The sequence below is a fragment of the Caretta caretta genome, chromosome 1 (assembly GCF_965140235.1).
Source record: "Caretta caretta isolate rCarCar2 chromosome 1, rCarCar1.hap1, whole genome shotgun sequence".
NCBI classification, from domain to species: Eukaryota; Metazoa; Chordata; order Testudines; family Cheloniidae; genus Caretta; species Caretta caretta.
This window is the reverse complement of record NC_134206.1, coordinates 297,871,795-297,886,451: the sequence shown is the minus strand read 5'-3', so window position 1 is coordinate 297,886,451 and position 14,657 is coordinate 297,871,795. Positions and strand designations below refer to the sequence as shown.

The 14,657-nt window shown below is 39.8% G+C and overlaps 1 protein-coding gene across 2 annotated transcripts in view; it reads left to right on the top strand.

Annotated features, from left to right (window-relative positions):
• Window positions 1-14,657, top strand: part of TMEM117 (transmembrane protein 117) — a 320,755-nt gene that overhangs the window by 286,282 nt on the left and 19,816 nt on the right. For both annotated transcript variants that reach the window (XM_048835994.2, XM_075124394.1), the window contains exon 7: window positions 14,228-14,357. In XM_048835994.2, coding sequence (XP_048691951.1) covers window positions 14,228-14,357 — 130 coding nt within the window. The remainder of the gene's footprint in view (window positions 1-14,227; window positions 14,358-14,657) is intronic.

Below are 14,657 nucleotides of genomic sequence, written 5' to 3'. Positions count from 1 at the left end.
TTCAAGCAGGCATACCTCTGATAGAACTAGTGCACTAAAAACAGAAGTGTAGCTATAGTTGCACAAGCAATGGGACAGCGGCCCAAGAACAAACCTAGTATCTCCAATAGATACCTATCCAGGGCAACTAGCCACTCCTGCGGCCCATGCAGCTGTGACTCCACTTCTATTTTTAGTGCATTAGCTCAATCAGAGCTAGCATGAGTACAAGATGGAAATTACCCCTCCAGCTTAAAGTGTAGATGTACCCTGAGCTTCATGTGCTCATGTAATGTGTTACTGCCTGCTTTGGACTCTGGCCCCCACAGAGACACACACACACATGCACTGCCTGGCCAAGATTATCAAATTTAGGATCCCAAATTTAACTCCCAAATCTGTGTTTAGGCACCTAAATAAGGGGTTTGATTTTCTGCAGTACTGTGTCCCCAGCAGCTCCCATTGAACTCAATGAGTTTAAGAGCCTAACTTTAGGCTCCTATTTTTTAAAAAGTCTAGGCCTCTCTCTAATGGGAAGTCATTACCAGAGAAGGCAGAGGAATTTTGGGAAGACTTAAGAACAACAATCCATGAAACAGCTTTAGCTACATTTGGGGGAAAGAGACCATCAAAAAATGACTGGTTTGAAGAAAATGAAGCAGAACTATTAGCTCTCCTCAACATTAAGAACACAGCCTATCAGGAACACAAGAAGCCAACAGAGAGCACCAAAGTGAGATTTCGACATGCAAAATCCGAGGTACAGTGAGGGAGCAGACATTGTGCAAATCATTACTGGATCGAGCTCTGTGAAGAGATGCAGAAAGCCTCAGACACAGGAAACCTCCAAGTCATGTATGACGGCCTGAAGAAAGCTCTAGGTCCCACTATCAACAAAGTTTCCCCTCTCAAATCGCACAGTGGTGAAATCATTACAGATAAATGTCTCGTTAGGTTGAACATTGTTCAGATCTATACGCACAAGAAAGAAACATCACCAGCAAATCACTGGACCAAATACCAACTCTACAGGTCATGCCAGAGCTAAATGTGGAGACCGCTGTAGAAGAGCTAAGCAAGGCCATTGATTTGCTATCAAGTGGCAAGGCTCCTGGAAAAGATGGGAAAGACAGCCTGTTACCATATCTTCATCAGCTGCTACTTAAATGCTGGAAAGGGGGTGAGGTATCATGTGTGTGATGCAAACATCATCACTTTGTATAAAAATAAAGGCGAAAAAGGCGACTGCAACAACTACAGGGGTATCTCGCTACTAAGTATAGCAGGAAAAGCTTTCACAAAAGTCATCTTAGTGCACCTACAACAGCTGGTGAATCGTGTCTACCCTGAATCACAGTGCAGACATGATATTTTCTCTGTGTCAACTCCAAGAAAAGTGCAGAGAGCAAAACTGACCATTGCACATTGTCTTTGTGGACCTAACCAAAGCATTCGACACAGTCAGCAGAACAGCAGGTCTATTTGCAATACTAGAAAAGATAGGATGTCCACTAACCCTGTTAAATCTTATACATTCATTCCACAACAACATGAGAGCAGCTGTCCAGTTTTACAGGTCCACTTCGAACAGCTTTGAGATGAAAAGCAGAGTGAAGGAACAATGTGTTTTTTCCCCTACACTCTTTGGCATCTTCTTCTTGGTATTCTTGAACTGTGCATTTAGGACATGAAAGATGGAGTTTATCTCCACACAAGATCAGATGGGAAACTCTTCAACCTGTCCCAACTTAAGTCAAAGATCAAAGTAAAAAAAGTGCTAATCAGGGAACTTCTGTTCACTGATAAAGCTGCCTTCATAGCCCACAATGAATATCTATTACAAGAACTCATGGACCACCTTTCAAGTGCCTGTCAGGCATTTGCTCTGACCATCAGCATCAAGAAAATGGTTGTATTAAACTAGAGGGTTCAACAAGATCCTTCAATTACCTTAAATGCAAACCATCTAGAAGTAGTCCAAAAATTCAGCTATTTAGGTTCTACAGTGACCAGCAACTTCTCACTGGATGAAGAACTAAATGTTCACATTGGAAAGGCTGCCACCACCTTTAGCAGACTGACTAAAAGAGCATGGAACAACTCAAAGTTTACCATCAAGACCTAAATGCTAGTGTACCAAGCTTGCGTCCTCAGCACTCTCATGTATGGTGGGGAAACCTGGACAACTTATGCTCCTCAGGAGAAATATTTATGCCACATACTTGTCACCAAATGGCAAGATAAAATCACCAATGAAGAGGTTCTTCAAAGAGCAAATTTACCAAGTGTGACAGCCCTGCTCAAGCAAAGATGACTGCACTTGGTGGGACATCTGAGTAGGTTGGAAGACAGATGTGTGCCCGAGGACATGCTATACAGGGAGCTATCAGAGGGAACAAGAACAACAGGATGTCCCAAGCTTCACTATAAAGACACATGCAAGTGAGATATGAATAAATTTAGAATTGATCCTGACCAATGGGAAATGTTGGCAAGTGATTGTAACAAGTGGAGCCATTGTCTCCATCAGGGTATCAAAACCGATGACAGAAGCTGGCTCCTACAGCTTGAGGAGAAAAGAGCCCATAGGAAGCAAGCAACTCCCAACCAAGATACATAGATTTGCAATAACTGCCAAAGATCATGCAAATCTCAGATTGAATTATTCAGTCACATGAGACATTTGCAAACCATCTACATCATAGGCTTCAGTTCCCATCGTCTCTCGCAGACAAAAGGATACCAACGTAGCCTCTGTCTCTCCCACACTATCACTCTGTCTCTTTTTTTCTCAATGATCGGGTAGTTGATATTTAGAACTAGTTTTCTAGTGTGGACAGTCTGCATTAATATATTGTGGCTGTTCTGGGGGAAATCAGTTTCAGGAGGAATCACTAAATTCCTATTTGTAGCATCAGCCTATTACTTTACTTTAACCCCTTGGCTCCAAGCTGGTTGGGAGTTTCTAAATTAGTGCTAGGCCATCTTGTATGAATGCGGGATTAGAAAATCCTGAGAACTCTTATAGCAGGACATTTTAGAACTGCAAATTTTCATAATCCAAGTGTATATGTCTCTCCTGGCACTAGAGAAGGTTGGTATTGCATAGGTGCAGCCATAATTGACACCAGCTCGCAACAGTCCAAGGATTGCGAAATGGGGATATCATTACTTACTTACTTCTAAAAAGTGTTCCTTTGGTAGCCCAAATGTATATAATGCCTAGGATCAAATACATGGAATCGGTAACCATATAAGAGAAAAAATGAGTGGGATCTGTGCATGCTTTTGAAGAAAAAAATAACAATGTTAGGTGAAACTCTTAATGTGCTTCACTGAGAGTGTTACTTAAGTCAGCATTATAGGATCAGACTCATAGAGGTCATTGGAGAGTTCAGACATATTTAATAAAATGTGGGATGTGTATGGAAAACAGTTACAGCCTGAGGGTATCCATATAACTTTTGTAACCATGGTATTTTTTCCTTTGAGATCTCTCAACTCAGCTCCCTCTTTCAATATAAACTGATAGTATATACCAGTAATAATAAAGGTCTCAGCTTTAACATAATGTTTTCTGTTCTCAGTGCTTTTTTTTGGAGACAAAGGACTGATAACCAGGGTTCCAATAATCAATAATAAATCAGTACAAATAATTCTCTCTCTAATCAAATTAACAATGTTTGACTGGTTTCAATTTATTAAATAATTAAAGAGACATTGAATAAGTCAGAAGGATTGGATTTATTAAGATTATTTATTTATTTATTTTATTAATTAGACAGTGCCTGATCCTGCAGTGATCCCAGTCTTGTCTTGGGTCTAATGACCCGTTGACAGCCTTTTTACCATTATACCCCTAGTTTTTTGGATGTCTGCAGTTTCAGGTCCTAGTACTGTAGTTCCCTTTTTCTGACCTGAATTTATCTTGCTTTTCCAGAACTTGGAACTTTCGTAATATTTCATTAATTTCTAGCTGCCTGACCACATATCTATTGCTTACTCACTGTTTGTCTGTTAACAAGTTATTTTACATATGTTCCTATCTCTTTGAGGTTAGTACATTGTTTGCTCAGTTAAACAGAAGGACACTTGGCAAAAGGTTATTATATCTTTCCTCTTAATAGAACTGCAAGCTGATAAATTTCCACTTTTTAACATTCCCACAAGCATTCTGGTCCCTTGGCTCAACTTTGGCTCACAGACCAGCCAGAAGGCCTTACAAGGCTGGCCTACTGGCCCACAGTCCCCACCCTAATACCATAAATGTATTTATGGTATCACTTATTTATAGTATCACTTATTTAATTCATGCAAAGCCTATAAACATACTATTATTTACTTATCTACACAACACTACATAAGGATCAACATAAGTTATAAAAGTATTGGCATACAAAGCTTCAGTTTCAATCTTTTCCTCCTCACCCATACATCTTAAGCAGCAAAATAGATTGAACACCATCAAAAGTATAATGAACTACAGTTAAAGCCTTGAAAGTAATTTTTACCCAAGTGTGTGACAACAGGACCTCAAGATCCCTATCTTGGAGTAACTAAGTGAGATCCTCTCTGCCTTTTTCATGCTGTTACTAATTTGTGTAAAATGAGCATTTTTCCAGTTAACAAGATTTTCAGGTTTAAAGTTAGTGGAGTGATGTATACATCAAAACCAGGGACCAACTCCTCAATTTCATCCCAGTGGTCAGATTCACTGTTGATTATGGATATCTCACTGGAAATTGGAATGGCGGTTATACTGGTTTGCTCAACCACAGTTCATGTTTATAGGATAAAGCAAAAATTTAGAGTGATGATATCAGATTTATGACTCCCATAAATATATGTTTCATGATCAGTAACAACACAGTACTGTCCATCCATGTTATAGGTTACCCTCTCCTCTGGTTGTCTTCACTTGGTTAACCTTACCGGACATGAGACAGCAGAAGCTAACTCATGTCTCACTGAGCTGGTATGTGCTGGCATGGCCACACACCAGAGTGGCAATGTCAAAGACATCACACCTACACAAGTAAAGAACATTTTCAGTAAAAAGTAAATCTTAGGCTATGTCTACACTGCCGGAGCTTACAACAGCACAGCTGTGGTGCTAAAGCCTTGATGCTGTAAGGCACGCAGTGTAGCCACTCTTTGTTGGCAGGCGAGAACTCTCCTGCCAACAAAATAAACAAGGGGTGTCAGCTTTGTTGGCGGGAGAGCATTTCCCCCACCCCCGACAAAGCGCTGTCCACACCAGCACTTTTCATCGGCAAAACTTTTGTCAGTCGGGAGTGTTTTAAAGTGCAATGTAGATGTAACTTTAGTTCCTGTCATCACAGAGCTGGTGTTCTATTTTTTCTCTATTGTTATTTATACAGTGCAGAAAATGCATCAGGCACTTTACAGAACAACTTCAGAAGATGTGATCCCTCACCAGAATGCTTGACAATGTAAATTTAGATTTGTCTCAGTGAGTGAGAGTTAAAAGCAGTAGGAGAAATGGGGTGAGGAAGGACAAGGGTTATAGAAATGAGATCACATGGTTTCTCCGTTTTAGTATGTGTGAGGTCTTGAAGGTTCCATGTGTGTTTCCTAATGTGGATACAATCGTATGCAACATATTTTTTTGTCATGTGAAATATTGGCCTAGAGAGGTAAACTAGGCAAGAGATACTGTGAGCTGAGAACACACGCACACAAACAAAACAGTTATATTTTGTTTTACACTTATGCACAATATGGTATCTAGCATCACAGTAAGCACTGAGAGCCATGTGTTGGATCAGAATGTCCCCAGTTATATCCAGCTGAACCCGTTTAAGTCAATATCACAACACTTGCCTCAGCTAATTAGATGTGCTTAAAATGGGCTAGTGGATAGATCACAGGGCCATGACTCAGAAGATTTGGATTCTATTCCCAGCTCTGCTGCTGGCCCACTGGGTGACCTTAGGCAAGTTGCTTTCCCTCCCTGTACCTGTTTCCTTATCTGTAAAATGATGCTAATGGTACTGACCTCCTTTGCAAAGCCTTTGTGATGTGTGGATGAAAAATGCAACGTAAGAGCTAGGTATTATTAAAATCCAAAGGCCCAGATGTTTCTCTGCATTAGGGCTTCCTTACTTTGTATCACAAGTGCAGAGTGGCTTTGAACATGGTACAGCAGCAGTGCTCAAGTCATGCCAGAATGCTGCTCTGGCACTGGTTTGGCAAGCTGGAACAGTGTTCTGGTACTTTCCATAATTGCAAAGTAACCCAATGATTATTCATGCTAAAAATATTGGATTTTTAAAAAGCTTTTTATTAAGGCAAAGTTACTATTTCCAGAAGAGCCCTTTTAAAAAAATCCTGCATCACAACTCTGCTAATTCTAGCCACTTCCCAGCATCTGTTTATCAAGAGACAATCCGAATCCTATTAGTCTACTTCAGGGGTCGGCAACCTTTGGCACACAGCTCATCAGGGTAATCCGGTGGCAGACCGTGAGACATCTTGTTTACATTGACCGTCCGCAGGCACAGCCCCCTGCAGTTCCCAGTGGCTGTGGTTCGCCATTCCCAGCCAATGGGAGCTGCGGGAATCCGTTAGAAGACTATTGCAGCAAAACATAATATGTCTGCAAATTCTTAGCATATGTAGGGGACAGCTTTCTGAGTCAGAAAGTTGAAGAAGCAACTACGGGCTCACACATTTTGGATCTGGTGTTGACCAACAGCGATGAATTAGTTGAGAACATGAAGCTGGTCAGGAACTTGGCAGGAAGTGTTCATGATCTGATAGAATTCAAGATCCTATGAAAAGGAGGACATGAGAACAGAAAAAGAAGGACGCTGGACTTCAGAAAGGTGGGTTTCAACCAACTAAGAGAAATAGTAGGCAAGGTCCAAGGAAAGACCAATTAGAAAGAAAAGGAGTTGATGAGGGCCTCCAGTTCTTAAAAGATATAATACTAAATGTTCAACATCAAGCTATTTCCGATGCAGAGGAAAGATAAGAAGAGCCACAGCAGGCCACTGTGGCTGCACAAGGAGCTTTTTACCTATCTAAAAACCAAAAGGAATACATACAGGAAATGGAAGGAGGGACATGACACCAAGGAAGTATACATGGGAAAAGCATGAGCCTGCAGGGACAAAATCAGGAAAGCCCAGGCAAAGCATGAGTTACAGCTAGCAATAAACATTAGAGCAACAGGAAGGGGTTCTTCAAATATGTCAGACAAAAAAGAAAGATCAAGGACAGTGTGGATCCACTGTTCAATGGAGAAGGTGAGCTGGTAACAGAAGATGATAGAAAGGCAGAGCTGCTCAATGCCTACTTTGCTTCAGTCTTCTCACAAAAAAATGACATGACAGGACTACTAGTGAAGTTACCATCGACAATAAAGGGGAAGGGATGCAGATCGGGATTAGTAAGGAACATATCAGAGATCTTCTGACGAATTTGAATAAATTCAAATCAGTGGGGCGGGGGATGCTATTCCCTCGAGAGTACTGAAGGAATTAGCTGAAGAAATCTTGGAGTCACTGGCAATAATATTTACAAACTCATGGATGACAAGAGAGGTCCTGGAAGACTGGAGAAGGGCTAATGCAATGCCCATCTTTAAAATGGGGGAAAAGGAGAACTATAGACCAATCAGCCTGACTTCGATACCTGGTAAGCTACTAGAGAGAAATATATAAAAATTCAATTTGCAAATATTTGGTGGGTGAAGGGGTAATCGCTAGTAGCCAGCATGGATTTACCAAGAACAAATCATGCCAATCCAGCTTGATTTTATTCTTTGAGAAGGTAACTGATTTGGTGGATAAGGGGAATGGAGTGGACATAATATACTTGGACTTCAGCAAGGCTTTTGACACAGTCCCACATGACATTCTGATAAGTAAGTTGTAGAAATGTGGGCTCAACAGAACTACATAATTGGTTAAACAACCACAAAGAACAACTATTAATGGAATGGTGCCAGATTGGAGGGAGGTCTCAAGTGGGGTTCCACAGGGATCTGTTTTGGGTCTAGTGTTGTTTAACATCTTTATTAATGACCTGGATGTAGGTATTGAGCACATACTGCTCAAGTCTGCAGATGACACAAAGCTGGGGGCAGGGGAGGTTGCCAATACTTTGGAGGATAGAGCTAAAATTCGGAGGGATCTTGATAAGGTAGAGAACCGGGCTATAGACAACAAAATGAAATTCAACCTAAAGACAGATGTTAGGTGCTACGCTTAGGGAAGAAAAACCAAGTGCACAAATACAGAATGGGGCAAAACCTGGCTTGGTAGCAGCACTGCTGAGAGGGATCTGGGAGTTGTGGTGGATCACAACCTCAACATGAGTCAACAATTGCAAAAAAGCAAATGCAGTTTTAGGTTGCATTAACAGAGGCATAGCATGCAAGTCCCGGGAGGTGATAGTACTGCTCTACTAGGTGTTGGTTGGCCTCAGCTGAAGTACTGTGTCCAATTTTGGTCACCAGTGTATAGAAAGCATGTAGAGAAACTGGAAAGGATCCAGAGACGAGCAACAAAGATGATCAAAGGGATAGAATGAATGCAAGCCATACGAGGAAAGGCTGAAGGAACTGGGTATATTTAATTTGGAAAAGAGGAAATTAAGGGGGGATATGATAGCAGTGTTCAGATACTTGAAAGGCTGCCATAAAGAAGATGGAGAAAAGTTGTTCACTTTTACCACAGAGAGCAGGACAAGAGGCAATGGGTTCCAACTACAGAATAGCAGGTTTAGATTAAATCTCAGGAAAAACTTCCTAACTGTGAGAACAGTAGGACAATGGAACAGACTGCCACGGGAGGTTGTGGAAGCTTCTTCACTGGAGGTTTTCAAAAGGAGGCTGGATAGCCATCTGTCTTGGATGGTTTAGACACAACAAATTCTGCATCTTGGAGGTTAGACTAGTTGGCCCTGGTGGTCCCTTCTAACCCTATGATTTTACACGGTACCCCACACTAATTCTTAATGATTAAATAAGTGAAGTAAAGCTGGTTGCTCTTTCAAAGACGATTTGCTGTTGCTAATGTTTTTCTTTTTCATTGCCTCATCTGGTTACTAAATTTCCTGTCTTAGAAGACTGGAGAAAATTGAAATGATTATTCAAGTTGGATGAATACACAGGGGGAATGTCCATGTGAAGCAAACATCCTGTAAGCTATTAGATTTCAGATTCTTTTATTTTATTTTTAGTAATTCAGATACCAGTTGTACCATCTTGTGTGACATAAGTCCAGGTGCATATATGGGAACAGATCCAATCCTGTTTTATCAGCGGAGCTTCAGCAGTCTGCATCTCACAGTGTAACCACTCAGGCAGCAATTACACTGAGTCTACCAGCAGTCCCAGAGTTTTCAGGTTCTAGCCTTAAAGGGACATGGCATTATACCCTAGTTCAAATTGCCAGAGATGGGGAAATGTAACTAAGTAGGAAAATTCCTCCAAATTCAGTGCCTCACAGAGCAGGGCACCAGTTGGATTGGGACCTTGAGCCACTACCATAATATAAAAATAATTAATAAGAACCTCCACATTGCATACACCATTTTGTCTGCCATATGAAATAAGTAAATAGGTCCATCAAACAGTTACAACCCATATTTGATGGGGATCAAAACCTGAAAGAAATCTTTCCTGAACCTCCTCTTCTGGCCTTCAAACAACCTACCTTGCCAAGCTCATCATCAGAAGCAACCTCATCATAGACCAGGACACCCTAAACTGAAAGTGGTACCAGACCCCACTAGAACAACAGATGCAAAACCTACAGACATATCTCCACTGCTAGACACAATATGCCTTTCAAGATTCATGGGTCCTATACATGCTTATCACAACATGTGGTGTACCTCATCTGGTGCATCAAATGCCACAATAACAACTGTGTAGGTGAAATGAGACAATTACCGGGCACTCAAATGAACTCACACAGAAAAATGATAAAAGTCATATCACCTGTGGGTAAACACTTTTCACAAAGTGATCACTCCATATCTGATCTTTCAATACTTATCCTCAAGGGAAACCTGCACAACACCTTCAAAAGCTGAGCCCAGATGCTTAAATTCTTCATTCTACTAGCCACCAAAAACCATGGACTTAGCAGGGAGACTGGCTCATTACAACAATTTGTCACACAACACACTGCCTGCCATCTATTAATTGCCCACTTCAAAACCTTTATGCATGAGAATCTAACCCCCAATCGCCCACTTCATTTCAAATGGCTGCCTCAAACATGTGTTACCCCTTCTCTTGACAGTCTGTCCAAATTTATATTTATCTCAGACACTCTGCTTCCTTCCCCAGACCTGAAGAAGAGCTCTGTGTAGCTTGAAAGCTTGTGCCTTCCACCAACAGAAGTTGGTCCAGAAAAAGATATTACCTCACCCATCTTGTCTCTTTCATATCCTGGACCAACATGACTATAACAACACTGCAAACAAGTAAATAGGAGGCAGTATTTGAACTCATTGGGACAGATTGTGTTGAGGACTGTTGATAAATTGAACAGTCAATTGCTTGAGCACACTTTGGTTTGTTATGAAATATATTCAAGAGACAAAATAATCAATATCAATCAGGTTTATTGCTAAAAGTCAAAGATAATATAGTATAGGAAGAAAGGCTTAGTTTCCAGGAAGCTTCTCACGCAGCGTATTTAAATTACTCTCACAGAGAAGGTGTGCTCCCAAACTTATACATTTCAGCTGTTAGTATTTACTGCATGGTTTTACAAGCTACAAAACCCTTTATACATTACTAAAATCCCAACACACCAGTTCGTCCCAGTTCCTTAACTTGTTGTTCTGGACCTTTCCTTATTTTTGTTTTGGCTACTAACATTCCAGGTACTGGTCTGTGAAGGTACCTCCCCAGCTTGTACAGAGCAGAACATTAATGTATTTTGCCTTTAACAAGTTTCTAATGCCAAAGCTTACTTCAGTTTTGTAAGTGCTACGAGATACTTAGCATAAGTACAGGTTTCAGAGGAACAGCCGTGTTAGTCTGTATTCGCAAAAAGAAAAGGAGTACTTGTGGCACCTTAGAGACTAACCAATTTATTTGAGCATGAGCTTTCGTGAGCTGTAGCTCACGAAAGCTCATGCTCAAATAAATTGGTTAGTCTCTAAGGTGCCACAAGTACTCCTTTTCTTTTAGCATAAGTAAACAGGATTATAAAAAGACAGGCCAATTTAGGACATGTAACTGCTGGAAATGTATACAATATAATGTTATATTGTTATTATGTGCTTCATGCATATTAATATATGTGATGTCAATGATATATATTAATAATGTGATTGATATATAATTAGCCCAGCATATATTGATCAACACGTCCAACACCTGTCGCTTGTATTATCAAGGCAACATCTTTGACAAATTAATACATGAAACAGTGGTGAGGACACTTATAGATGATTTATATATGATTTCTAGTGCCTTAATAAACTGTCTAAGCAGCAATACATGATTAACGCAACTAAAACTAATTTCCTTGTAATACAAACAAGGCTTTAAATGCAAGTTCTATCCTAGTTTGGGAAATTAGTATTTTAAGATCCCTATTATTGCTAAGGTCATTTAAGGCTTCTTTTGCCTTGCACATGTTATTGCTAATTTGAATAATGTGAGTGACTTTTTAAATTTAAGGTTAGTGGGTCAATATGCATGTTAAAAACTGGTGAATTTTTTTTTAATTTTATCATGATACTGGGGTTCACTTTAGGTCAAGGATTCACTTCAAAAAAATGGGATAGACATTATTATAGTGTGTTCCACAGTACTATGTCTGTGAGAATTAACACAAAAATTGGGAGCAATTGCCTTCTGTTGGAATTCTGCATGCATAGCACTTTCAGGATCAGGCCCCTTCTTGCCAGATTTGTTATGTATAAATGTATTAAATGTATAAAAAGCACAGAATCATAGGGCTGGAAGGGACTTTGAGCAGACATCTAGTCCTGTCCTCTGTGCTGAGACAGGACCAAGTATACCTAGACCATTCCGTTTATCTAAGCTGTTCTTAAAAACCTCCAATGATGTGGATTCCGCAACCTCCCTTGGAAACCTATTTCAGTGCTTAAATATCCTTATACTTAGAAAGTTTTTCCTAATATCTAACGTAAACCTCCCTTGCTGCAATTAAGCCAGTTACCTCTTGTCCTCCTTTCAGAGGGCATGGACAACAATTGATCTCTATTTTCTTAACGTATTTGAAGATGGTTTTCCGGTCTCCCCATAGTCTTCTTTTCTCAAGACTAAACGTGCCCAATTTTTTTAACTTTTCCTCGTGGGTATGATTTTCGAAGCCTTTAATCATTTGTGTTGTTCTCTGGACTTTCTCCAATTTGTCCACATCTTTCTTAAAGCGTGGCGCTCAGAACTGGACGCAGAATATTGGTCTTTTTTGCAACTGCATCACATTGTTGACTCTCATTCATTTTTTTAATGATTATAACCCCCAGATCATTATCAGAAGTACTACTGCTGTCTGTACTATTGCCTAGCCACTTATTCCCCAGTTTGTAGTTTTCCTTTCTAAGTTTACTACTTTGCACTTGTCTGTAGTGAATTTCATCTTGTTGATTTCAGATCAATCCATCAATTTGTCAAGATCATTTTGAATTCTACTCCTCCTCCTCCAAAGTGCTAGTAACCCCTCACAGCTTGGTGTTGTCCACAAATATTATAAGCATATTCTCCACATCATTATCCAAGTAAACCCCCCTAGATATATCCCCACAGTCTGATAGCAAACCATTGATAACTACTCTTTAAGTACAGTCTGTCAGCTCATTTTGCACCCACGTTATAGTCATTTCATCTAGACCACATTTCCATAGTTTGTTTATGAGACTGTCATGTGGGACTGTGTCAAAAGCCTTACTAAAATTAAGAAATATTACATCTACAGGTTCCTCCCATCCACTAGGTCAATAACCCTGTCAAAGAAGGAAATTAGTTTGATTTGGCATGATTTGTTCTTGGCAAATCCATGTTGGCTATTACTCATAACCATTTTGTCCTCTAGGTGCTTGCAAACTGATTGTTTAATAATTCGTTCCAGTTCCTTCAAGGTATCTAAGCTAGGCTGACTATTCTGTCATTCCCCAGGACCTCTTTGTTCCTCTTTTTAAAGTTAGGGACTATGTTTGCCCCCTCCATACCTCTGAGACCTCACTCATCCTCTAGGAGTCCTCAGAGATAATTGCTGATGGTTCTGAGATTGCTTCAGCTAGTTCCTTAAGTACCATAGGATGAATTTCATAAGGCCCTGTTAATTTGAATACATCTAATTTACCTAAATACTATATGACCTATTCTTTCACTATTTTGCTTTTCTGTGTCTTCTTCCTTGTTATTAATATTAATTGTGTTAAATATCAGGTTACAATTTACCTTTTTAGAGAAGACTGAAGCAAAAATAGGCATTAGCCTTGTTTCTGTCATCCATTATTAGCTCTGCTTCCCCGATAAGTAGAGAGCCTACACTTTCCTTATCTTTCCCTTGCTCCAAATGTATTTATAGAACTACTTCTTAATTGCTTTTTATGACCTTTGTTAGGTGTAGTGCATTTTGTGCCTTAGCTTTTCTGATTTTGTCCCTACGTGCTTGTACTATGGTGCTTGTGCTTGTGCTTTGGTACTCCTCCTTAGCAATTTGTCCATGTTTTCATTTTTTTGCATGACACCTTTTTGATTTTCAGATCGTTAAAGAATTCCCGATGGAGCCATATTGGCCTCTTACTATTCTTCTGATCTTTCCTTTGTATCAGAATTGTTTGCTGTTGTACCTTTAATATTGTCTCTTTGAGAAATTGCCAGCTCTCCTGAACTCCTTTTTCCCTTAGATTTTCTTCCTATGGGACCTTACCTCCCAGTTCTCTGAGTTTGTTAAAGTCTGCTTTTTTGAAGTCCATTTTCCTTATTCAGCTAATTTCACTCCCTCCTTTCCTTAGAATCATGAAATCTGTAATTTCATGATCACTTTTACCCAACTTGCCTTCAAATTCTCAACCAATTTGTCCCAGTTAGTCAGAACCAACTCTGAAATGGCTGTCCCCCTGAAACAAAATGTTGTCCCCAATACATTCCAAGAACTTGCCATATTTTTGTGTTTTGCCATATTACTTGTCAGAATCCTTTTTCTACTATTAATTTATACCATTGTATAGGGGGGTAATATATTGTAAGAAGTTATTTTTTCTGTTCTTTCTTTAACAGGATTGGGAATTTCCACATTTCATGGGTGATGTTGATGTAAATCTTCCTGGCTTGCCATATGCACATCTGCAGTTCAAACTACCTTACTTCCAAAAGATCTTCAAGGAAGAATATCACATACATATAACAGGTACGTAATCTTATACGTGGTGATAGCTATCTCACATGGTACTCTTTTCTGCTGGGATGAGTCTGTTGACCATATGATTTTTACCCAGATTATGTTTTTTCTTCAAAATAACCCATTAGTGAAGAGAACAAGAATATATATTCCATGAACCAAACAGGCCTACAATTCTTCAAGGAGTTCACAACTTCTTGTGCCATTAAATACTACCTATCGTTGAAGCAGAAATCATATTTATCTGAGATGATTCTCCTAAAGAATCTTATTACATTTTCAGATCTGTTCCGCTTTCAGATTGCTTCA